Here is a 25940-nt window from a genome sequence, read left to right as displayed (position 1 = left end):
TTTATCAATGATTTCAGGAGTCGTAACCCCCACAGGGCGTCCAGAATGTTCAGCATCACTTGTGCCCATATGACCACTCCAAAAATTTTGAAACCACTTATAAACTGTTCTAATCGAAGGTGCAGAGTCACCGTAATGTTTATCAAGCTTCTCTTTAGTCTCCTGAGGCATTTTGCCTTTAATAAAGTAATGTTTAATCACCACACTAAATTCGTTTTCATCCATTTTTTGACAATCACTCGACTTCCTTGATTCACATGAATGAATGAAAAAACAACCAATATGGCTGAAACTTTGTGTGTGTTCTTTCCAAAGATGCTACTAACTAAACATGACCTCGATACGCACCAGTGGTGCTATCTCTCGGACTTTGCACGGATTTTCAAATGCCCATCATAAACTCTGTTCCATTTTCAGGTTTTTATGGGGTGTTATGATAACCGACGCATCACCAAGGATTTTTTCAGAACAGCAATTCTCAGGACTGGGTAGGATTACTACTTTAATTATGACAGAAGAAAATATATTTTTTCAAATACATTTTCCATAAAATTAGAAGGAAGGTCAGTATTGGCCATAATTTTGATGATTTACTAACAGCAAAATTGATTTTCGATCACATAATGATCATCTTCAGTGCTGGAAGTTAAAAATTTTCACGTAGCAATCAGTGAATAAGAAACAAAAGACCACAAATACACCTGAGTATAAACCAACTGTTGGTAAGAACATACCTTTAGCATACAAATTAAATCTCGTAGGCACTAGTCTCTAGTTATTAGCAATAACAGAAGCTATGAAACAATCAACATAACTGAAGCCACTGTTTACATTCACCTATACAGCAGACCTCGGTGTGACAGGGGCTAGACACCAGTGCCTACAAGCTTTAATTTGTAATGCTAAAGGTATGTTCCTACCAACAGTTGGTTTATACTCAGGTATATATGTGGTCTTTTGTTTCTTATTCACTGATCACTATGTGAAAATTTTTAACTTCCAGCACTGAAGATGATCATTAAGTGATCGAAAATCGATTTTGCTGTCAATAAATCATCAAAATTACAGCCAACGCTGACCTTCCTTCTAATTTTATTTATCATATGGTTGTTGTGCACACAGCACTCTATGGAGTCGCCAATCAATAACATTTTCCATATTCTCTACAAAGAACAATAACCTAGTAGACAGAGATGACCCTCCATCAGTCCAGGTGCAAACCAGGAACTAAGTCTCTCCAGTAGGTTTGATTTTGCTTTCCTCCTAAGATATGGGCAAGGAGGGCAAGCTTCTAGCATCATAATGATCAGCACTGAAGCATTCAGGTCTGTCTGAAGAAACTGTTCAAGCCACATAGCCACTCACTGATAACTTTGATCTTTTCACTGTTTCAGATATCTGCAATGACACCACCTCCCCTGAATGATGGCTCTCCCTGTGGGCATCACAAAGCCAAAGCAATGACTTTAAGCCCATTTCAAAGAGTTATCATACCTCCCAAAAGGATAGGCAACTACTCCTTGGCATGCACAAGGAGGTAAGAGTTCAGGTATCCGCAGTGCAATCCCTACGCAGTCATGATGCTATCAAAGTACAGGTACCTGTTTAGCCCCCACATGACCTGGCTGCTATGCTGGGTATTGGGTAATGTTTCCCACATGGCCCACATGTCTGTCAATAATTTTGGAAAGGTGCATGCCTGGCTGTAGGGATTAAATATGAGTTAATTGAAATAGTGTAGTAAAATATTTAACCAAAATGGGAAGAGCCACAATCAATGTCCCGTGTACAAGCAATGATGTCAGCAGAGGATCTGAGCAACAAACGAAGTCTATGAAAAGATGTCAGAGAGTAAGACTGCAGCACATGAAAGAAAGAAGTATTGTAATGGCTCTGGGCTCCGTGCTCACCATGTATGTACTTACAAAAGATTGTGAGCCCTTCAGCGGAGAGGGGGGGGGGGGGGGGGGGGAGATATGGAGAAAATAATAAGACTTAAAAGGTGAGATATTAGATGAAATCAAGTGTCAAAAACTATTACAGGCCTAATCAAAGAAGCAATTCTGAATTTCCAGGTTACCAATCTTATATTGAGATTGATAACTTGTTTGAAAGTGTATTTCCGAAATCTTTTCATTAATAATTCTGACATCTTGCACCACAAACATCATGTTTCAGGAAAACTGTGGATTTATTAGTTAGGAATTTCCATTATGCAGACAGATTTTAAGAGTGGTTTTATGGTAAACAGAATAGGCAGAAAAAAAAGTGTATTGTGAACACAATGCCACAATCTGCTCAATATACACCTCTGCAAGAAACAATGCATTGTCGCAACTCCAGATATTCAGTTGAAATTAAGAGACTACAATGAATACAAATGTTTGGTATTTTAATCTCCAAAGCTATAACTTCACCATACCCAAAAAGTAACTCAACATACACACATCAAAAAACGTTTTGCATCACCCCGCTTCCCAGAACTCCTTAAGACAGATGTTGACTATGGATATTGTATCACAGAGACAGTCCCTTTGACTGTTCAGAGATATCACTAAACCCGCCCAAAGATGTAAACAACCATGCATGAGCAGCTCCTATTAGACGGAGGGGGTCTGACAGCCAATCAGTTCCAGTCATTCCACCAGAAAGGAGGTACACGGCTCATGTTGTCTCTGGTTCAACCATGCCTAGACAGTCAATACAGCGGTTCGATCACGTCTGCATTGTTACTTTGTGCCAGGAAGTGCTCTCAGCAAGGAAAGTGTCCAAGTTTCTCAGAGTGAACCAAAGCAATGTTGTTGGGACATGGAGGAAATACAAAGAGGCAGGAACTGTCGATGACATGCCTCGCTCAGGCCACCCAAGGCCTACTACTACTACTACTACTACTACTACTACTACTACTACTGCAGTGGACAACCGCTATCTACGGATTAAGGCTCGGACTAACACCACCACTAGGTTTGCAACCACAACACCATGCAGCATGGTACAGATGGGCCCAACAACATGCCAAATGGACTGCTCAGGATTGGCTTCACATTCTCTTCAACGACGAGTGTTGCATATGCCTTCAACCAAACAATCGTCGGAGACGTGTTTGGAGGCAATCCAGTCAGGCTGAAAGCCTTAGGCACACTGTCCAGCAAGTGCAGAAAGGTGGAGGTCCCCTGCTGTTTTGGGGTGGAATTATGTGGGGCCAATGTACGCCACTGGTGGTCATGGAAGGCACCGTAATGACTGTACGATAAGTGAATGCCATCCTCCGACTGATAGAGCAACCATATTCGCAGCATACTGGCAAGGTATTCGTCTTCATGGATGACAATTCGTGCCCCCATCATGCGCATCTTGTGAATGACTTCCTTCGGGATAGCGACATCGCTTGACTAGAGTAGCCAGCATGTTCTCCAGACATGAACCCTATCGAACATGCCTGGGGTAGACTGAAAAGGGCTGTTTATGGATGACGTGACCCACCAACCACTCTGAGGGATATACAGCGAATCGCTGTTGAGGAGTGGGACAATCTGGACCAACAGTGCCTTGATGAACTTGTAGATAGCACGTCACTACAAATACAGGCATGCATCAATGCAAGAGGACATGCTACTGGGTATTAGAGGCATTGGTGTGCACAGCAATCTGGACCACCACCTCTGAAGGTGTCTCGCTGTATGGTGGTACAACATGGAATGTGTAGTTTTCATGAGCAATAAAAAGGGCAGAAATGATTTTTATGTTGATCTCTATTCCAATTTTCTCTACAGGTACCAGAACTGAGGTGGCAAAAACTTTTTTTATGTATGTACATATATACAATGAAAACCCGCACTTACACTTTTCAAGGGCTTCAAAAAAAAAAGGTGTAAAATACGGGAAAACGTAAAATGTCAGAAATAATGTTTTAAGCTGTAAAAGTTATGTATAGGATCCCCTTGGATTTTCACACTTTATGTATGTGCACCTACTATGCATCAAAATACTCATGTCAGGGACTTGGTTTATTATCTAATAAAAACTACTGATACAATAGGAGCTGATAATTGGGAAGCAGAAACGTTTGACTCAATTTCATACGTCATTATCATGTTTTTTTGGAACACCTGCATCTGTCATTCATTATTCAAATAATGAAACACTGCATCAGTTACACATGTTTTCATGCTTAGCACAGTGCATTTCGAGAATTTTTTTTCGGTATTCAGTGCAAATATTTACGTAAGTATTTCATGAGGTGTTTGCATACGTGTTGTTCTGTGTCTCATGAACCGCAGTCATCTTTTTGAGATTATCCGGTACTGTGCTTCCTCACTTATGTAGAAAACCACACACACACGCAAACTTCACATTTTTTTGTGTAACATCACAAAAAATATGTATGTAAATATTGCACTTAACAAGAAGAATAAATCCTTGAAACACACTTTGCTAAGCACGAGAATGTACATAATTCGCACTGTGTTTAAACCAAAAACATTTGAGCATCATAAATTGAATGAAGGTGTCAACTAGTGCTACAGATGATGATGATGATGATGTTTGGTTTGTGGGGCGCTCAACTGCGTGGTTATCAGCGCCCGTACAATTACCCAATCTTTGCTCAGTCCAATTTCGCCACTTTCCTGGATGATGATGAAATGATGAGGACAACACAAACACCCAGTCATCTCGAGGCAGGTGAAAATCCCTGACCCCGCCGGGAATCGAACCCGGGACCCCGTGCTCTGGAAGCGAGAACGCTACCGCGAGACCACGAGCGGCGGACAACTAGTGCTACAAGCGGCCAAAACATGAAACACACTAAATACGGTTCGACAGAGGTGGGACGACGATTATAACAATCACGAAACTGTGCATGTGCTGTAGAGACAGTTTGTAAATGGTTGTGATTGGTCATACCACCTTTATCGTACGAGCCTAGTTACTCCTACCAGCAACCACGCAGAGTAGTTTGGCAGCGGCAGGAGATACAGCACGAATTGTTCCACCTTTTACAGTTTTACCGATTTAAATCCACTAATGAGAGCACCCTGGTGTCAAGAAACTAAACCACATAATGTTTGTAAACACTATTTGATGGCCAACATCATGCCAGCGTCATTTTATGCCAGGTTTTCTTTTTTTTTTTTTTTCAAAATTTTTTCATAAAGTGTATGTCACAGGAAAATTATAAATATTTTGATGCAAAATTGGGTGCGAATTAACATTGTGGACATAGTAAATTTGATGGAAGTGATAAAAAATGTCTGAATCGGTGGAAAAACGTTAATTCCGGGAACGTAAAAGCAGGGTTATACTTACCTCCATGCTTCCTCTAACTACACAGTATGTGCGTATGTGGGAACACGAACACACACACACACACACACACACACACACACACACACACACACACACACACACACACACACTCTCTTTTAAAGCTTTATATTTTGACTGTTGGTGCCTTCCAACTTAATTGTGCTCATGCAAGTGTGTGTGTGTGTGTGTGTGTGTGTGTGTGTGTGTGTGTGTGTGTGTGTGTGTGTGTGTGTGTGTTATTGCAGATTTATATATTTTGAGAACACTTGATAATAGATTAAAGTTTATTGGAAGGAAGATGAAGCTGTGTGGCAGAGACATTAAAATGCCTTACTGGTCAGATGATTTGGATGAAAAGTGGAAATATGTACAGTTAGTTGATGAACTAACTAGTAAATAGAATATACGTAAACTATATAGCAAGTCAAACAAACACTTACCATAAATTTCCTTGCAAGGAGATCCTTACAGTACGCTATCCCCTGTGGATGCATGGAGGCTGATATCTGATTGCTCCCAGCTTCTACTACCTGTCCACTTAAGAGAGCACTCAATTTTCTCAGCTTGTCTTCCATATGTGCTGCACTGATTGGTGAAATGGCATTTACAGGAACGTTCACAGCTTTCTGAAATAATTCCATTACATTTTAATACAGCTCACACACATCAGTGTGATGAAACTATGTATACTGTCTACTAAGTAACTGTACAGAATACAAAACAACAATAGAGATAGAACATAGCTTTTAAAAGACAATGCAACAAAAGAAATAGATAGAATTAACACAGTAATTGTGTCAGACAAGTAAAATCTGTGAGAGTCTGACTTTGGCCCGAAGCCCAATATCTACCAGTTACTTAACCCTTCAATTTTCTTATATCTTAATTTTAATTCCTTTACTTTAAAAGAGTTCAAGTTACATTTACAAGTGTTTTTTCCTCATCTCTATGAATTTACATATGTATCGCAATGACAGGATTGCTGTGAATCTCTGAAGGGGCTGAGAAAAGAAACAAAGATTTTAGAGGAATGAAAGCACAGCCGAAAGTGGTTTTCTAACTGTCTCATCAGTAACACTGATGACGGTGACCCAAAACAATGTTACATCTGACAGTAAGCAGAATGGTGTATATCTGTGTCCACCACTGCATATGTTTTTAACGACCTGATATTTATTCAAGTTACATTACAGACATGACATTCCCTACTCGATTTAGAAAGCCTGGAGGATAGATCACTGCAGAGGGCCTAAACAAACTGCCATATCTGGAACATATTAATACTTGTTTTCAGTTTTATATAGATAACTGAACCAATATATTCACATATAGAATCCACAACTCAGTGCACCAGGGCTGTCAACAACAACTAACACTTAACACTGAAAGCACTTTTATTGAGTATACAAAGTTAGCACGAACAGCTCTAGTACATAACATGTTAATCAGTGCTAAGTAAAGTCATTGTGGTGCAAAAAGATAAAAAGATTGTATATTAAAATCGCTTTGTTTTAGACTGTGATTTCAATTAAGGTGGATTGCTTTAGACCAGGGCTTCCCAACGTGTGGTCCCCGGAACCCTTAGGGGTCCGCGGCCACCTTTCACCAAATCGTGTAAAATAATGAGTAAAATTATTGAATAAAAATGTGAAAATCAAATTCATCACTTTCTTTTCGTGTGAAAAACATGTGTACTTTTACTTCAGGTCGTATTCCTAAGCAGCCTTTGCAGTTCCTAACTGAGAACGCATACACAGTTTAGTGCCGGAGAATATGACTTCTCTGATTGATTGTTTCCCAACAATATGAGGGGTCGTTTGTGCGCCAGCTCACAACGCTAGATGCGCTGAAACCTTTTACGCTTGCGCAGAGCGAGCTTTGTCAACCAATCACAGCGTTCGCTGGCACGTAAGCAGCCCCAGGCATTATTAAATGTTAAACTTTCTTTGTCAGTGCACTACCTATTTCATATGTCGATTTTTGACCAGTTTATTACTTCTAACATGGATCAGTGACTGAAGTCAGGATCATTGAAGAAGGGTGCAGTTTCTCCATCGCCTTCACAACAAGGGAAGTTTACAGTTGAAATGAATGAGGAGGGAGGACGACCAAAGGAAGAACAATCACAAGAGGCTCCACAGCCGGATTTAATATGTAAAAATGCTGCAAGTACTCCATTGGTTGCAATATCCTGTGGAAGTGGAACAACCAAGAAGCGTAAGTACAACGAAAGCTATTTAGAAATAGGCTTTATGGAGACAAAGGAGTGTAAAGCTCAGTGTGTAATTTGTGCACAAGTCCTTCCGAACAGTTCAGTGGTTCCTGTTAAATTGCGCCATCATTTTGAAGGTACTCACCTGGATTCCAGGCTAAAGACATCAATTTTTTTCAAAAGGAAGAGTGCTGAACTATCTGCTTCTCAGCATTGCATGAAAACCTATGCAAAAACAATTAATGAAAATTCATTAAAAGTTACTTTCTTGGTTAGTTATCAAGTGGCAAAAACAGGCAAAGCTCATACCAATGCAGAAAATCTCATAAAGCCGTGTGTTAATGATATTGTTTCTTGCATACTAAACGAAAAGGCAGTAAAGCTTGTATCTTCGGTGCCATTATCAAATAATACTGTCAAGAGACGCATTGTTGACATGTCAAATGATGTGAAAGACACTCTTGTTTCTCGCATCCAACACAATTCATTTTCTCTGCAGACAGATGAATCCACTGATGTTGCAGGATTAGCAATTTTACTGGCTTTTGTCCATTATGAAAATTCTGGATGTTTTGAGGAGGACTTCTTATTGTGCAGACCACTATCTGCCAACATAACAGGTGCTGAAATATTCTGTCTATTGGATGTTTTTTAAAGGACTAACGAAGTTTCATGGTCTAATTGCATAGATGTGTGCACAGATGGTGCAAAAGCTATGATGCGTCCTACAGTCGGAGCAATAACGAAAATAAAAGAAAATGCCAAGAATTTCAGCAGTAGTCATTGTGCTCTCCACAGATACACTTGAGCTACGAAACAACTGCCTGTTTCGTTCAAAAAAGTTCTAGACGAATCCATTCAAATCATTAACTACATAAAATCAAGGTCATTGAAGTCAAGACTTTTCACAATACTGTGTGAAGATATGGGAAGCCTTCATCGTTCCCTGCTTCTCCACACAGAAGTGAGGTGGCTCTCACTTGGGAATGCACTCTCTCAGTTGTACGAATTAAGATTGGAAGTATTAGCTTTCCTTTTGGAGCGTAACACCAAATTAGCAGACTTTATTAATGACGAAAATTGGCAGTGCTTACTTACCTATTTGTCAGATATTTTCTTCAAAATGAACAAAATGAATATTTCACTCCAAGTGCAAAGTGAAACAAAGGTCACTACTATCGACAAAGTTCGAGCATTCAAGAGGAAAATCAATTTTTGGGCAGGGAGTGTCCAGGAGGGGAAGGTTGAATGTTTTCCTCTTCTCAAGGAGTTTTTGAAAACAAAACATTGGCGCTTGGGAAGAACTTGTTTCATCAAATCCTGGAACATCTCTGAAGCTTGATGTCATTGTTGGAGCATTATTCCCCAACAGCTGAAGATGAGAAGCTGCAGAAATACGAATGGGTGGTCAACCCATTCACTGTATCCAGAAAGCCGAACATTCTATCATCAAATGAATATGAGTAGTTGATAGAAATTGCCACAGACCCTACCTTGAAATCAAGTTTTGACATTGACGGTTACTCACACTTTTGGATCCGTTTGGATAGCAAGAAATACTATCCCCTTGTTGGAAAGGCAAAACGTGTACTACTTCCGTTTGCCACAACATACATGTATGAATCTGGATTCTCGATCTATGCTGCCCGCAAAACTAAGTACCGAAGCTGTCTAGATGCGGAACCAGACATCCATCTCCAGTTGTCAAGAACTGAACCCAACTTTTCAAAATTGGGCCAGCAAAGCACTCTCAACCATCACATTAGGATTCCATTATTATTCCTACAGACTGATCTATAGTAAAGAAGGAAGCATATTTCTTAGTAGATGCTCAGTGAACGTACCTGAACTATAACTCTGTAGGAATTTTGTTTCTGTCTTCTATCATTTACAAAATAATTATTAATTGAATTCTGTTGACATTGATATTTTTGTCACGAAATTTAAAATGATCTCTAAAGCTAATTTCTTTTCTTTATCATATATTCCATCCTCTCAGTTAAAAATATGGCCTGCCTATACTTCAATTACAATTACTTGCTATTACTCTGACACTATATTGTGGCAACTGGCTGCGAGCGTAAACAAATGAGGACTTTTCACGTGCCACCTTGTAAAAGGTAAACCACCTCTGCCAGAATTGTTTCCTTTGAGAAAAAAAGTCTTACGTTCTATGAAATGCATTGTCTTCTTATATAGAAATAAGAGTTTCTTTGCTTGTTTTCCTAATTTGTTTACGGTCGAGGCTGACTGCCACGATGTAGTGTCCAAGTAGTAGTTGAAGTTGTCAGCTGTGGCTAAACTGTTGCCACGCCACCTGCCAGTTGCCAGCTGCCAACTAACAGCATACTGTTGCAATGCCACCTGCTAGCTGCCGCCGGCTACGGACTACAGCTGCCGTTCAGTAGATACGCAAAGACGTAAAAATAACTAGACTTTCCGAGCTGTTTACATGGGCATGAAAATCTATTGTGGAACTGGAAAATGGCTTTATAAAAGCAGATTTCCAGGTTCAATTTTGAAGTGTTTACCTGACCAACCAAAAGTGGAACTGGGACATCGGCTTACGAAATCCGGTTTGGAAACACATGTAAACTGGGTGAATGTATTCCCACACATTGCACAATAGATGTCACAGTAGTGCTTTAAAGGCAATTCCTTGGCCTCTTTTCTTTCGTGATGTGTTTTTATCCCGAATCATGGCTCTGCCTCTTTTCTTCACAGCCGCGCGGAATGGCCGTGCAGTCTGGGGCGTCATGCCGACACACACACACACACACACACACACACACACACGAGACTGTTACGAAATATGCATTCTCCTTACACAACAGTAGCCAAACAGTGGAAGTGAACAGACCACAAGCGGCAGCTTGTCAACAGCGAACAGTTTGGACGTGACGTTGATTGCTCTTGGAGGAGGGCAGCTCCAACGTGTGAAATGTTGATTACCAAGTAAATTTAATTGGGCTATAGTGTGTTGAACAAAGGGAGTAAATCCACTAGTAAGTGTCTGGATACAGTGGGAATTCAAATTGGATCGTTAATTTCAAGTTGTTTTCATTCATCTCTAAACCAAAGACTATTAATTTTTCGGGGGGAGGGGGTCATTGGGAACATGGCACTTGCATTAAGAAGCTTTCAGTTCCCATGGGCCGGCCACAGTGGCCGAGCGGTTCTAAGCGCTTCAGTCCGGAACTGCGCGACTGCTACGGTCGCAGGTTCGAATCCTGCCTCGGGCATGGATGTGTGTGACGTCCTTAGATTAGTTAGGTTTAAGTAGTTCTAAGTTCTAGGGAACTGATGACCTCAGAAGTTAAGTCCCATCGTGCTCAGAGCCATTTTTGAGTTTCCACAGGTTTCACTCTGAAATTTAAAGTTACTGTGCTCTTGACTGACTAGGGGTCCGCCATGGATTTTTGACTGAAGAAGGGGTCCACCAGCTGAAAAAATTGGGAAGCCCTGCTTTAGACTGTACAATTTTTTATGAAACTGTGCAATATCCAAAAGCTTTTAACTAGGCTGCCAATATGTAACATGTTTTTAGCTTAGTTAATTCTTGAAAATGTGATATATCTTGGCAGTTTTGTACTACATAAATGAAATACCAAAGCTTTATATTGTGATTTCATGGAAACTCAATTGTTGTATGTAAAACATATGAGGCAGTCACACTGTATCCAAACACACAAGAATAATATGCTTTGAAGGGCTGTTTTACACTTGACATTGTACACGTTTCCTCTTATTTTATCAGTATTCTTTTACATCATCCATAACATAGATGTTTTAAGTTAAGTGCCTTCGAGATACTATCAGTTATCTACATGACTTTGGATATGTTAACCTGTAAACAATATCACTGTACTCAACCTGTAAACAATATCACTGTACTCATAATGAAAAGAAGCAACAGCTGATATAGTTGTAAGTTTGTAGTACAGAATCAGCCAGGCAGTATAGTTAACATTATAATGGACTGCTGAGTGTTTCACTAGGGACTGATCAAAAACCTGTAACATAATGTATCAGTATGACACATACTCAAGGTAATGTGTCTGCCATATAAATTGGGTTGGAACATACTGATTGCCCAAGCAACTGCTAGTCTATCTTATTTAATCAGAGAGTAATTCTTCTCAGACTTGGAGAGTATTCTGGAGGTGTAACAACCAAACATGAATACAATATATTTTAATGTCATTATGCAGAATTATTTTTAACTATTTCATTCAGATGCTGCATCTAAGAACAATTATGTATTTGAAGCCAAGGAGTCTTCCTTAAGCTCTATCTAGTATTGACCTATGAGTATTTTTTATACAGAATAATTCACTACAATTTTTTGCTTTGTAATGTTTCTTATGCATTTTTATATATATCTTTGCATCTTGGACATGGTCAATAGAAAAAAACTACTTGTCTGTAAATAAATATTATAATTTTATTGCAAATGCTTCAGTGATTCTATAATGCTATTCTTTAAATATAATCCATTTATTGACTTATGGAACCTCTCCAGGAGTCTGGTGAAATGGAGCACCTGCTGGAGGAATTGCTACAGCTGTCCTGAGGGTAATAGAGACACATACTTTCATCACTGATGTTCCCTACAGTGGCTTATATAATGTCTGACAGATTGGCAGAGATCTGGTCAATCTGGATTCTGTTTTTATCAAGCGTCTTCGCAAATTCCAAATGTCCTGAAGCTTTGCTCTGACAAATCAGTGTCTTGAACATACTTCAACAGGGCTAGTTGTAAATGGGCTGTAATGATGTGCAGCCATTTATAACCCCTTGCATTTTCATCCCTTTTATATAATGTTCATCTACTAACCCGAATCCTCCTTTAATGGCTTCTTCTTTCCTCTAAGGTTTCTATGCACTTCAGTAATACAGGTTTCTCCCTTTGTTCAGCCGCAATATCCTTTAGTATCATGTGTTCGAAGGCGGCAGGAGCATTGCACAGACAAAACAGCATAACTTTGCACTCGTAGAAGTTACAACGTTTTATGAAAAAAGTCTTTTACTGATCAGTTACATCAACATCGATCTCCCAGATACCAGTCCACATATTCACAATGAAGAAGTATTTTGTTTCCTTCTCAGAGTCCAACGTTTCATCAATTCATGACAGTGGGTTCACATCCTTTTCACTGATATTCTTCAGCCACTGGCAAACAACGTAGAAATTTCATGTTCCATTTTTCTCCTTTGGAAAGGCCACAGACACTGACTGCTGAAAGTCATCGTCCGACATCATCATCTTCCTTCTGAAATATCCATCGTCCAGCTAGGACACCATGTATCACTACTGGGGGAATGATCAACATTGTTCGTATGTATGTGTTAGCCAATCTTCCTTGTTGCTGGTCCAGACTTGAAGGCACCCAAGAATTTACTTATAGCACTCATCAAGATTTTTCCTCAGCCATGCTGGGACTTATAGGTAGATGGATAGTAGATTCCTCCGGTGCATAGCAGGTAATGCTAGCATAGCAAGATTCTCCATTGAAGGCACTCAGCTGCCCTTCCAGCATTGGTTATCTGCAGTATTCACATACCCTTACAAAAGAGTTGCAAGTGTTCTTGACAACTGGTGACAGATCTCTCATTGCCCATATAAGATAATATGATATTTGCTGGCCTATCTCTTTTTCTGCAAGAGATCTCTTTGCACTCTACTACAGTTTCATAGATTAACTGAGCATCAGACTGTTGATTAGAACTTGTTGATAACAGTGGGATAAGTGCACCTTCAATGGCAGATAACTTTAGATAGCAACTTGTTGCATTAACTACCTCAATTAGTATCTTAAATCTTTCATAGTCACTGGCTGCTAGTGATGCTTGCAAATGCCCCATCCGACGATAACATTAAGGCTGCATTCTGATAAAATGACAACACTTTATGCCAAATTGAGAAGGTTGTTTTCTGTTATTAGCAGTGATAGTCCGATCCATGACTGATGGCAGTTCACACAGGTCAAGACAAGTACGGGGATACCATTGCTGCCGGTTCCAAGCAACAGTTTTGGTACGCACATGCATGTGCTTTCCACCTGATGAAAGTTTATTTCCTGCAAATTACGTCTCTTGCTTGCTTGTGTAGAATCTGTCACTCACCACCACCATCAGCCATGACAACTCGCAACAAATGGAATAAAAATTCACTAAATAACTCGCTACGATCACTTATAATGCTCACATATCATACAACATTCACACTGCTCAGAACACTACTGAACGTTCACTGGTTGTTGGAGAACACTTGATGTAGGTGCGCAGAACTTGCCTAAACTTGACCGCCATGGTTCATGACTCCAATTATAGTCCCACGAAACACATTCCTAGTAGGTAGCTGTGTTTTCCATTTAAAACCTTTCAATGGAATGGCCACTGAATCTCAGAACATAATCTTTTTCAGTTGGTGACAATAAGCATCTGATATCCTAGAAAATGACACATCTGTACCAATTAGTGTTTGATAGAGCCCTGCAAGTGAGTGGCCTATCCGAATGGCCCGCATGTGCCTGCAGAGTGAGTGTGTGTAACAAATGAAACTATTTAGCTGAGCATTATTCATTTATTCATCATCTGTTAATAAACGGAGTTATGAATAATAAACAAATTTGAAACCCAGTGACAGTTATTGCTTCAATTTTTTAATTCATAAGCTACAAAAGGTACATTTGTTTTATACATGACAGTGTCCGTCCCCGGTAGCTGACTGGTCAGTGCGACAGAATGTCAATCCTAAGGGCCCGGGTTCAATTCCCAGCTGGGTCGGAGATTTTCTCTGCTCAGGGACTGGTTGTTGTGTTGTCCTAATCATCATCATCTCACCCCCATTGACGCGCAAGTCACCGAAATGGCATCAAATCGAAAGACTTACATCCGGCGAACGGTCTACTTGACGGGAGGCCCTAGTCACACGATATTTACATTTATACATGACAGTTTTCTAAACAACTCTTTCTTCAAACATCTCATCACAAAGTTTATTTGAGTTTCAAAGATTTACCACTGTGACATGTTAAATACCACACATTCTTCATCTTCAAAGAGAACATCTATGTGGTTATATCTCCTGAAATCATCATTATTTCAGGATAACAATATAAGACTTTCAAATCACAATCTTCTTCAGCAAAAACTTAGGAATCACCTCCCAAATCACACTCAAAATAAATTGTTTTATGTTGTTTCTGACCTTCCTTGGATATTATATGTCTGTTGTTTGTTGTAAGTCTCCCTTAGTCATGGACAGCAACACATGTGAACTATTTGTTTTTAAATCATGGATAAGACACTGGTGCAATGAGTGCAGTTGGTGTAGACAGCTGAAAAAAATTCTTCCAATCATGTTTTGACACTTTCCCAATAAAAATTTTGCCAGTGTGCTGCAGTATTAATTCTTGCACTCAAACTTAGTGTCTCCTCCGAAATTTCTCAATTTCAGAACTCTATGTAACTGCATAGATGCAAGTCAGATGATAAAAAAAAAAAACTATTCCATCTTCTAACAGAAAGCTTACGGTACTCAAGATTTCACTCTGAAACACTTTTGGATGACTGGACACCCAGCAGCATTCCACAAATATTTTAGGAGGCTTTAGATTTGAAGTTTGTTGATGTTAGATGTTAGTAACCACCGAGTTCTTACTTTGTTCACTCATTTTGTAGCACTACAAACACAAACAACTTGCATAATTATATCAATGAGACATCCATATTCAGAAACATTAGGATCATAGTACAGTAGAGAAAGGTGTTGCACATTTTAAGAGTTTCTATTTGCTACCTTCTAATCTTTGGATACTTACATAGAGTACTTCTGCACATTAGGAGGGTGTGGAGAAAGTTTGGGCAAGTACGGAGTCAGTTGAAACAGGTCATATCAGTAGTATAACTGCTAACGCCATTCGCCAATGACGTATTTTTATGCAACTCTGCTTACCACCACACCTTACGCTTCCTTCCTCTTTCTGGTCAATCAGCTAATATTACCAACTGTAACAAGTCCTATATGTTCATTTCTTCGATTTTCTCACAATAACGGTCAGTGCAGCTGGGCTGAAGTTCTTTTTTGATCATAAAGAAAGTTGAAAATTATAATAAGTTATCACGTGCCTCAACATAAATCTTTTTCAATTGTTCTGTCTCATATGTGTCTCAATGTAAGTGCAATTTTAGTTGCACACTGAACACAAGCATCACTTCATCAGTAACTCAGTCACGCAAATTTACAGTTCTACAGCTAAATCATAACACCTCCAATAAAATTCAGTACTCAATTATTGCTTTAATCTTTGTTATACACAATCATACTCAATTTATGTGCTAACATTTGATGAATCTCAGATAAACAGCGTACTTATTCTCCATAGACAACATGTAAAATTGACAGCTAAAAAGGAATTCTAATCTAAATGCATTCTGATAGTTGCTGGGCCCATTAGTGCCACTACATTATGATGGAGTTGTATAGACTTCATGTTTCCTTAGATATATGGCAGAGCCACTGGCCTCTTGGTCTTCGCTCAGTGAGTGTACGCCTACTGGATGGCAAGTGCAGAAGCTGCCGCCTCTATGCTTCCACGACGACTGAAGTGAGTAACTGGGAATGTGCACTGGTCATGCAGCTTCACCGTTTTGTTGCAGTGCTCTACTTCTTGGATGGGTTGGTCAGCAATGATGATCTCAATGTGATTTTTTGAGAGTTGACAATGGTTGTCCACAGAGGATTTTTTCGTCTGCAATGGTGTCACCTTCACAGATGGTCACCTCATTTAGCTTTCCTCATTTTAGCAACTGACAGAGCAGCTGGAACCTCCTTATGGTGGCTAAGAGTGACTGCACGGGAGGGTGACAATGACCAGAACGCAGCGATAAGCTATATCTTGCGAGTCAGCTGTCATTTTCAATTGCCTCAAATGCCTACATCCACCCTGTTTGACTGTGGTGTAAATTTCATCAAAATCTTTTTCTTATTTCTTTAGAGTAGTATACAATGTGACCAAGGCATCTGCTATGGAAACAACCAAAATATTGCCCACCAATCTCCAAATGTTGGTTTCTCTGTGCAGTGATCAAACTGGCAAGAGACCTGGTTATAGCTGCGTTGTCGAGAATCTTGAATGGTGTCTAACAGTTGTGGTTTAAGTCTGAGGTTTCCAAGTCTACTACTCACTGCTGGTCTGTCTTTTTGAGATCGGTGCCAAAGATCAATGGAACTTTTCCTACATTGGTAAGGCAACATTCTCCTGGCTGGTTCTGATATTCAAGGCTATTACTTCTGGCTGACTGCATTTGACATTAACAGAAGTTACAAATCCTTACACCTCTTCCCTTACTATGTGATATTAGCAATGCAACATCTTAAGTGGTCTTCCATGACTGCCATCAACACAATATCTAAAATGTGTCTAATACTTTTCGGCATACTCTTTTCTGACACATTGCATTTATGTGCTGACATCACTTGATAAGTTCCTTTGTTGTGGTGGCATCCTTTAAAAGGAGAATTTGACAGACATACAATGCAATAACCTTAATTAGAAATGAAACTAGGTTAGTTTCCATCACATTCGAGTTTCACAGTGCGACACACTGTACATATGAGTGTTGTTTGCCACCTGGCGTTCGGCTCTGTTCTTCAGTTATTCTTCAGCTATTATGAGTTTGACGTTTGGTTGTTTCCAAATGTTTTCTTAATTTCTGCCTAAATTTTTTTTCAGCTCTTTAGTTTCATCACATTTGCAAACTACGGCTGGTCTGTATCGTCTCATTAAAAACGGATGCTGGCAAGATGCATCATGGCATTGCTGTATTTGGTGACACAGTCTCTTTAGCCATTTGATTGGATCCTGTCCAGCATCTGATTTGCCAATACTTTTATACTTGTTGATACCATGACAATTTGGAGTGTAGAAGGCATGTTTGTTCTTAGGTAACTGCCCATGAAGGCAACAGCTTTTACACAGCCTTATCGGAGCCAGGGTCACGTTGATGTCAGAGGGTCTCAGGCAGCCTCATTAGATTGTCACACAGAATTCAGAATTGAGTATCAGTTACAAGAGCAATGTCATCAACAATTATCAAATTTTGAAGGTTTTTTTCTGAGCATATATGGAAAGTGCACACTGATGTGTGTGTATAATGTTCTAGCAAACTCCAATAGTCTTAATACCACCCAGAAATCATTTGAAGTGGTGACCCAGCCATCACTGGCCCGTAACCATAACCTCCACATCACAGTGTACAACAAACAGCAGATGGTAATACTTCAACCAAAAGATATAAGACGAAGTGAAGTGGATGCAGTGTAGGCCTGCACAATATTAGGATCACACAGAGACTGGAAAAGTGTGAGCGAAACCTTCGTATAGTTGAGATTAACCTTTGTTTTCATAGCATTAAAACGTTTGTGAACATATCAACACTACTGGTAATGGTAAGTGAAAAATTCTGCTGATTTTTGGTGATCCTGTCAAACTTTAGAGCCAAATGAAGCTGTTGTCTTGAGCCTGAAGTCTGGTTTGAGGCACCTCTCCATGTTGGTCTACACTGTACAAGTCTGCTCGTTTCAGAGTAACCATTACAACTCAAAGCCACTTGAACCTGTTTACTTTAGCCAAAGAAGGAAACTAAATCCCACTGTCATGATACCATGCATTTAAGATTACCAAGATGATTTCAAATAAAACAGTTTAAAAGTGGCTCCGAAGTAAGTCAATGCAAAACAGCTACACAGACATTTTATGTTTATTAACCTGGGTATAAAGTGCGCCAATCACAAATAAAACTGTTTTTCACTATTCCATTGTTGGTTTACAACTACCAGTCCATATGTACACTTTCATTACTGCTTCAGCTAACACAGTGATAAACAGTGGTGTCATACACCCAAGTAAGCAGTAACAGGGGGAAAAAATACGTTTTGTGCATGAAAATGGCCCAGATTATGAGTTCACAGCTCAGTCCCACAATGAGACAGTTGTTTAAAAGATAATTAGAAACTGAATAAGTGGCTGGCTGGGATCTGATGCAACTGCGCTATTTAATGCTTTGAGTGGGTCATTAATGTGGAGTAACATGTGTCCATGGCAGCAGAGTAATATAATGAAAGTTTATTTTGTTATTGTTCAATTAAACAGTACTTGAACTCATATAATGTAAGTTTACTTTCCTGTTATTTCATTAAATTGAGATTAAAGTGTAATTTTGCTCATACATGTTTACCTTGGTAACACAACAGCTATTCTTTATATGTATACAAAGTATGCTGCGCACCCACTCATGTTATGAAAAATGGTGTGCCTGATCAAGGATAAACATGGACTTTCATACAATCTGCTGAAAAGTCATGGCATTAAGAAAACCTACATAGAATCTTTTAGAATGTTTAAGGACAGTGTAGTTTGAAGAAGCATATAGAAAAAGCAGGAGTCCATATCGGTTCTTCAGAAAATGTCATATTATTTTGGGTAATTGAGAAAGATACTCTGTATTTTCATCTCACCTGACAATCAAATTTGAATTTCTTCAGCTTTTCATCATTCAATAGAACAGAATATGATGTCTTAAGCTCCTGAAGATGCTGCATCAATGTCTGGTGCATATTTATTGATTCTTTGTCTCCATATTCAGTGATCCCTGCAGTCACATCTAATGGAGTATCTTGTGCTTGCTGCTGCTGCTGCTGCTGCTGCTGCAACTGCAACTGTTGTTGCTGTCTCTGACTTTGCTGTTGCTGTAGCTGCTCATGCTGCTGTTGTAGCTGTTGTAGCTGCTGCTGCTGCTGCTGCTGCTGCTGCTGCTGTTGTTGTTGTTGTTGTTGTTGTTGTTGTTGTTGTTGTTGTTGTTGTTGCTGCTGCTGCTGCTGCTGCTGCTGCTGAAACTGCTGCTGTTGCTGTTCCAACTTCTCCTTAGCTTCTAATTCTGCAACGTTCTTGTCACACTGGTCATTGATCTTTGCTGAAAGCAAAGAGCATATTTATGCTAAGCTTTTACTTATTTTGCCTGTGTTTTGCATGTAAACTATACTGTTTTACAGTAACACCATCATAATGAAACTATGCTACTCATGGTAAAGATAAATAAGTGGAAGCAAATAATCATGATTTTATGTCCTAAACAATATGTAAAAATACTGAGCTAAAGTTTGACCTCTTTTACTTCACAATGTAGTCAAAGTTTGCTGCAATGAAAATAACAATGGACCCCTATTCCGTCTCCTCATTGTCACCACCATTAGTATCACAATATTTGTAATAACACTGTTTCAAACCTGCAAACTGATAATACTGGCTTTAGCTTAAGCAATTTAGGGGAACTTTGGAAAACCTAAATTTGGATACCTACACGGGATCTAAACCTCATTCCTCCCAAATTCGAGTCCTTTGTCTTCACCACTACACCAGCTCTGTCAGTAATGATGTAGAATGTGTGTGTGTGTGTGTGTGTGTGTGTGTGTGTGTGTGTGTGTGTGTGTAACCCAAGCAGGAGAAAAAGAAAGTATGTATTAGAAATGAAAAGCAATAGTCATACCATTAAACACAGTTATTGCAGAATTGTTGAAAAGATAACGAAGGAAGAGGGGGTTAGCAACTAATGTTGCTCTTCTGGCTGAATGTAATGAAGAAGGTGGAAACAGTTACATGCAATGGACTGTATGCAGTGAATGATAAGAGAAAAATGTAATAATCAGCAAGGAATCTCCACAAATGAGGGGCTGAGATGGAAATTGCAAAAAGAAGCATAAAAATATAAAAGGTATCTGAAAGAAAAAAAGTTTAATGTCTTGTCAACATCAGTGACTGAACACTGTTAGATTTCACAAGGACGAGTTCAGGAATAGGCCATGGTATTGCTGAAGGAAGCACCTCAATATTTATATGAAGTGAATTACAGAAACTGTGGAAAAAGTAAATCAGGATAACTGGATGGGAGGCCAGGGACTACAACCATTGAGGCGCTTCATTCACTCACAGGCAGAGAAAAGAAGACACAAAATGCTGACTATCAGATGCAACAAAACAAATGCTCCAAAATCCATGACAGAATAACGACTACATTATGAAAAGGATAGATAACTACTTGCCATATAGCATAGATGTTGAAATGCTGATAGGCACGACAAAGAGTCAACAAGCAAGCCTTTGGCCAGAAATGCCATCATCCGAATTAAACAAAATACAAGCACGCACACGCGCATGTAGCTTGTTGGTGATAACTATAACATACCACCTCTATTCCACAACACCAGAGATCATTGAGATACAGTCAATACCCAGAATATTTCATTCTTAGACATATCTTACTGGTAGCTTTCTGGAGTAAATGATTCAACAGAGCATTTTGTGATATTCTAATGTGCCTGGAGGCCCAGTGAACTACTACCAACCTTCTGTGTTTTGGAGCTCATAAAGAAGGTCTTGACTGGAAAACACCAGTGGGTGTCAGTGATAGCCGCAAGTTATGGTTTGTATATTATTCAATTAGAAAAAGAACAAAGAGATGATATGATTCTAGTGAAGAACATAAGCTAACATCTCATGTCTCAGGCTAACCTCAATTTTGAGCACACGGTATATGGTGTACACATTTTTCTTGAGGTGATTTAAACACAGTTTTGTCTTGTGGAGGAGGATGATATGTTCCATGCACAGACCGACGTAAAGAGGGGACAGTGACTAAAAGAGTAAGCTTCACTCACCTCATACAATGTAACAAAAACATACATGTGACTACAGCTTTGTGCTTTATAGTGAGCTTCTATAAATATAAAGGTGACACACAGATTAACTGCAGAATCAAAATAAACTGAGGGGTGGAATAATGGAACTAAAGGAATCAAGCTAAGAGGTCATTGGTCCCTTAATCCTGTGTATGTCAAGCTGGGAATAGTCCCCAGAGAGGAAGGATGCATAAAAGAAATCCCAATAGACTCGACTGTATCCAAGAATCAAGAAAACCAAGCAAGTAGAAGTGAGAGAGGGGTAAAAGGATCAAGGAAGGAGAGTCATCCCACCCATAAAGCTGCTGGAAGCCTCGGGACACGTTATGTGCATTCGGCTGTTGTTTCCACACCCTAAATTATCATAAGAAAACTAGCTATATTGACAAGATAAAAATCTCGGGAAAGAGAACAACGACAATGAGTCTGTCAACAAACAACAGCTATAAAAGAATAAGAAGAATTAAAAAGGTAGGAAGGGCAGGAGCTGGACCAGACCACTCAGCAAAGCCAGCCATGGGCCCCTCGGGTCAGAGCAGCCAATGGAGCACCTCTCCAATCCCTCAAGTGGTCGACGAAGCTAATGTGTCCTACATCAGGAGTAAAAACGACTTTCACAGATAAAACATAAAACCAAATCAGCCACTTTCGCATTGTCCAGTAGCACCAAGGTAGTATGTCAGTAAGTTCAAGGTTTCACCATAAAGTAGCCAAATTGGGACAGTCGAGCTAGATGTTGGCTTCCTCGAGACAGACACCACACCATACTCATGTTGAAGAGTGTGGCCTGTGGTTTTCAATTTAATTGGAGAAACCAGAACATACAAATCCACATTCCACGTATTCAACAACTATTGGCAGAGAGTCGGCTGAAGGCCCAGTTCCGATACACCCATGCCAACCGGTCAGCATGTTCACCCCTGCCCCCCCTGGGATCCCAACGTGACCAGGGGACCATACACAGATGACGGACCATCCAGCATGGTGGAGTCATACAAGAGATCATGGACAGTCACTACCAATGGGTGTTTAGCATTGGTAGACGACATGAAGACTAAGCAAGGAGTCACTGCTGACTCAGACTGACACGCCAGTGCAAGAACAAAGGTGGCTGAGGGCTCAACAGTAAATACACTGCATCCATTTGGCTGGGAGCATACTTCACTGATCTCTTCATCTACATCTACGTGATTACTCTGCTATTCACAATAAAGTGCCTGGCAGAGGGTTCAATGAAACACTTTCAAGCAGTCTCTCTACCATTCCACTTTTGAACGGGGCACTGGAAAAATGAGCACTTAAATTTTTCTGTACGGGCCCTGATTTCTCTTATTTTATCATGATGATTATTTCTCCTATGTAGGTAGTAACATACCTCCCAGTATTCTTGTTTCTGTCATTTTATGAATTGATAGACCTGGGCAAGGCGCTATTTGAAAGCAACAAGGTGCTCCACCGACGGATGTCACTTATGGCATTGAAGAACCCATCCATGACCTTGAACGGCCACAGTGATTTCAGGGGTCCACCAAAGTACTGTCTTCTGACAGGGAATCCAAAGGAAGAGGGGATCACTAAGTCAGATGCTGACAGAATGGCCACAGTTGTTCTCTGGACAACCACACTACCCATGTGCTGGGGTGTGAAGGGCAAAGGCAGTGGTGAAAGAACCCCCGTTAGCTTTTTGGAGAGCCCATCTGTGTGGACAGCCAGGCGGCAAATGAAGCTGAGGGAGGGTCAAAATGAACAGAAAATGATCACTGTTGCACAGGTCATCATGGACTCTCCAATTGATGGATGGGAGAAAATCTAGGCTGCAAATGGTAAGATCAATGGCCAAATAAGACCCATATGCCTCGCTGAAGCGTGCGGGAACACCAGTATTCTATAGGCGAGCAAGTTTTTGACAGCTTTATCTCGGCCAATGATTGTAGTTCCACTGCACTTAAGGGTTGTGGGCACTAACCCAATATTAGAAAAGGTGAGGGGAGCTCAGAAAACAGTGAAGACAACATGTCCTGGGACACTTCACCATGGGGACCATGGCAAGGAAGATACACATTACAGAAGGAAGTAGGCAGAGTCCAAATTGTAAGTGAAAACAGCACCCAATGGTCCTTCATAGACAGTGCAATTCTTAAAATGACTTCAATAGTCACAGAGAGTAAGGCTTCACATTGCTGGGAAACATGTTTCCTGATGGCGATGCAAACAACAGGGGAAACGCACAAAATACGTCATAGCTCATACATGTGGTGGAAAAATCTGCCGCATTTCCACTTACTTACTTTACTTTATGAGATCAGGCCCAATGGACCACACGCTGCTTTGAGAGATTGCCTCCACCTCAGCCTGCCTTCAGCTTCTTTATGCTACCCTTCCAGCAGTCCCACTCTCTGAAGATCTTTGGATACACAGTCACTCCATCGAGTTCTAGGTCTTCCTACAGGCCTTCTGCCGGTTGGCTTGGTGTTGAGTACGGTTTGCGGCCACCGGTTGTCCTGCATTCGAGTAACATGCCCTGCCCACTGGAGTTGTCGTGTCTTCATTACAGCCATGATGTTCGGGTCTTTGTAAATATGATACAACTCTGTATTGTGATGAATCCTCCATTTTTCACTCTCATTATCGTAAACTGGTCCAAAAATCTTCAGAAGGACTTTTCTTTCAAATATCGTCAATCTGTTCAGATCTTGCTTGGTTGTACTCCAGGTGGCACATCCATATACTACTACTGGCTGTAAGAGTGTTTTGTAGATGTTTATTTTGAACTGTCTTGACAAACTTCTGGTTTTGAGGAGAGCATTAAGGCCATGGTAACAGCGATTACCTGCCTGTTGTCTTGCTGTATTTCCATTTTACTCTGTGGCTCATCTCTGAATACTGCACCCAGATATTTGAACTCCCTGACTTGACAATAAGAGCCTTCAGTTGTCTGTAAGGGTTGAAGTGGTTCTATGTCTACCATGTATTTCACCTTGTCACGATTGATTTGAAGTCCAATTTTCCTTGCTGTTGTTTCCAGAATGTCATCCACTTCCCCTAATTCTTCTTGCTACCCAGATAGTAGCATTACATCATTGGCATATCCGAGGTACTTTATGTTCACATCCCCTCTCTGGACTCCTCTGAGTTCATTAGATGACATCTCTCGCATTACCTTCTCTAATGCGAGATTGAAAAGAACTGCTGTAGCCCAGTTTTTATTTTGAATGCTTCAGTCACCTTATTTCCAATTTTTACCTACGCTGTAGTAACCATCAGGCAGGCCTTTGTGAGGCTTACTAGTTTTTTGGCAAAACAGAACTCATCCAGACACCTCAGCATACTTTCTACATCTACATGGATACTCTGCAAATCACATTTAAGTGCTTGGCAGAGGGTTCATTGAACCACCTTCACAATTCTCCATTATCCCAATCTCGTACAGCGTATGGAAAGAACACACTCCTATATCTCTGATTTCCCTTATTTTATTGTGGTATTCGTTTCTCCCTATGTAGGTCGGTGTCAACAAAATATTTTCGCATTCGGAGGAGAAAGTTGGTGATTGGAATTTCGTAAGAAGATTCCATCGCAACAAAAAACGCCTTTCTTTTAATGATGTCCAGCCCAAATCCTGTGTCATTGCAGTGACACTCTCCCACATTTCGCAATAATCAAAACGTGCTGCCCTTCTTTGAACTTTTTCGACCTACTCCGTCAGTCCTATCTGGTAAGGATCCCACACTGTGCAGCAGTATTCTAAAAGAGGACGGACAAGTGTAGTGTAGGCAGTCTCCTTAGTAGATCTGTTACATTTTCTAAGTGTCCTACCAATAAAACGCAGTCTTTGGTTAGACTTCTACACAACATTTTCGGCGTGTTCCTTCAAATGTAAGTTGTTCGCAATTATAATTCCTACGTATTTAGTTGAATTTATGGTCTTCAGATTTGGCTGATTTATCATGTAACCGAAGTTTAATGAATTCCCTTTAGCACTCATGTGGATGACCTCACACTTTTCGTTATTTAGGGTCAACTGCTAATTTTCGCACCATTCAGATATCTTTTCTAAATCATTTTGCAATTTGTTTTGATTTTCTAATGACTTTACTGGACGATAAATGACAGCATCATCTGTGAAGAACCTAAGACAGCTGCTCAGATTGTCTTTTACATCATTTATGTAGACAAGGAAGAAAAGAGAGTCTATAAACACTACCTTTCGGAAAGCCAAAAATTAATTCTGTTTTACTCAATGACTTTCCATCAATTACTACAAACTGTGATCTCCCTGACAGGAAATTACAAACCCAGTCACATAACTGAGACAATATTCCATAAGCATGCAATTTCACTACAAGCCGCTTGTGTGGTAAAGTGTCAAAAGCCTTCCAGAAATACGGAATTAATCTGAAATCCCTTGCCAATAGCACTTTCCCGATGAATACAATTATATGCTTTTCTGAAGGCTACAAACAGCATGTGTAGTTCTTGACCAAACTGCCACCTTTTTTCCTAGATCTGGCGTAGGACAAAGATTTGGTCGATAGTAGATCTCCCGTGACAAAACCTCCTTGATATTCTCCAATAATGGTTTCTGCCAACAGCTGGATTCGATGTAGGAGACAGTTTGAGAAGATCTTGTAACAAATATGGAGCAGAGCAATACCACGGTAGTTTTCACATGCCATTCAG

The 25940-nt window shown here is 40.0% G+C and overlaps 1 protein-coding gene across 1 annotated transcript in view; it reads right to left on the bottom strand.

Annotated features, from left to right (window-relative positions):
• Positions 1–25940, bottom strand: part of LOC126190432 (mRNA export factor Gle1-like) — a 114736-nt gene that overhangs the window by 31553 nt on the left and 57243 nt on the right. The window contains exons 7-8 of the mRNA XM_049931021.1: positions 19044–19498; positions 5748–5933 (exon numbers count right to left, since the gene is read on the bottom strand). Of these exons, the coding sequence (XP_049786978.1) occupies positions 5748–5933; positions 19044–19498 (641 nt within the window). The remainder of the gene's footprint in view (positions 1–5747; positions 5934–19043; positions 19499–25940) is intronic.

This window comes from Schistocerca cancellata, chromosome 1 (assembly GCF_023864275.1).
Source record: "Schistocerca cancellata isolate TAMUIC-IGC-003103 chromosome 1, iqSchCanc2.1, whole genome shotgun sequence".
Lineage (NCBI taxonomy): Eukaryota > Metazoa > Arthropoda > Insecta > Orthoptera > Acrididae > Schistocerca > Schistocerca cancellata.
This window is presented reverse-complemented; position numbering and strand designations above follow the sequence as displayed.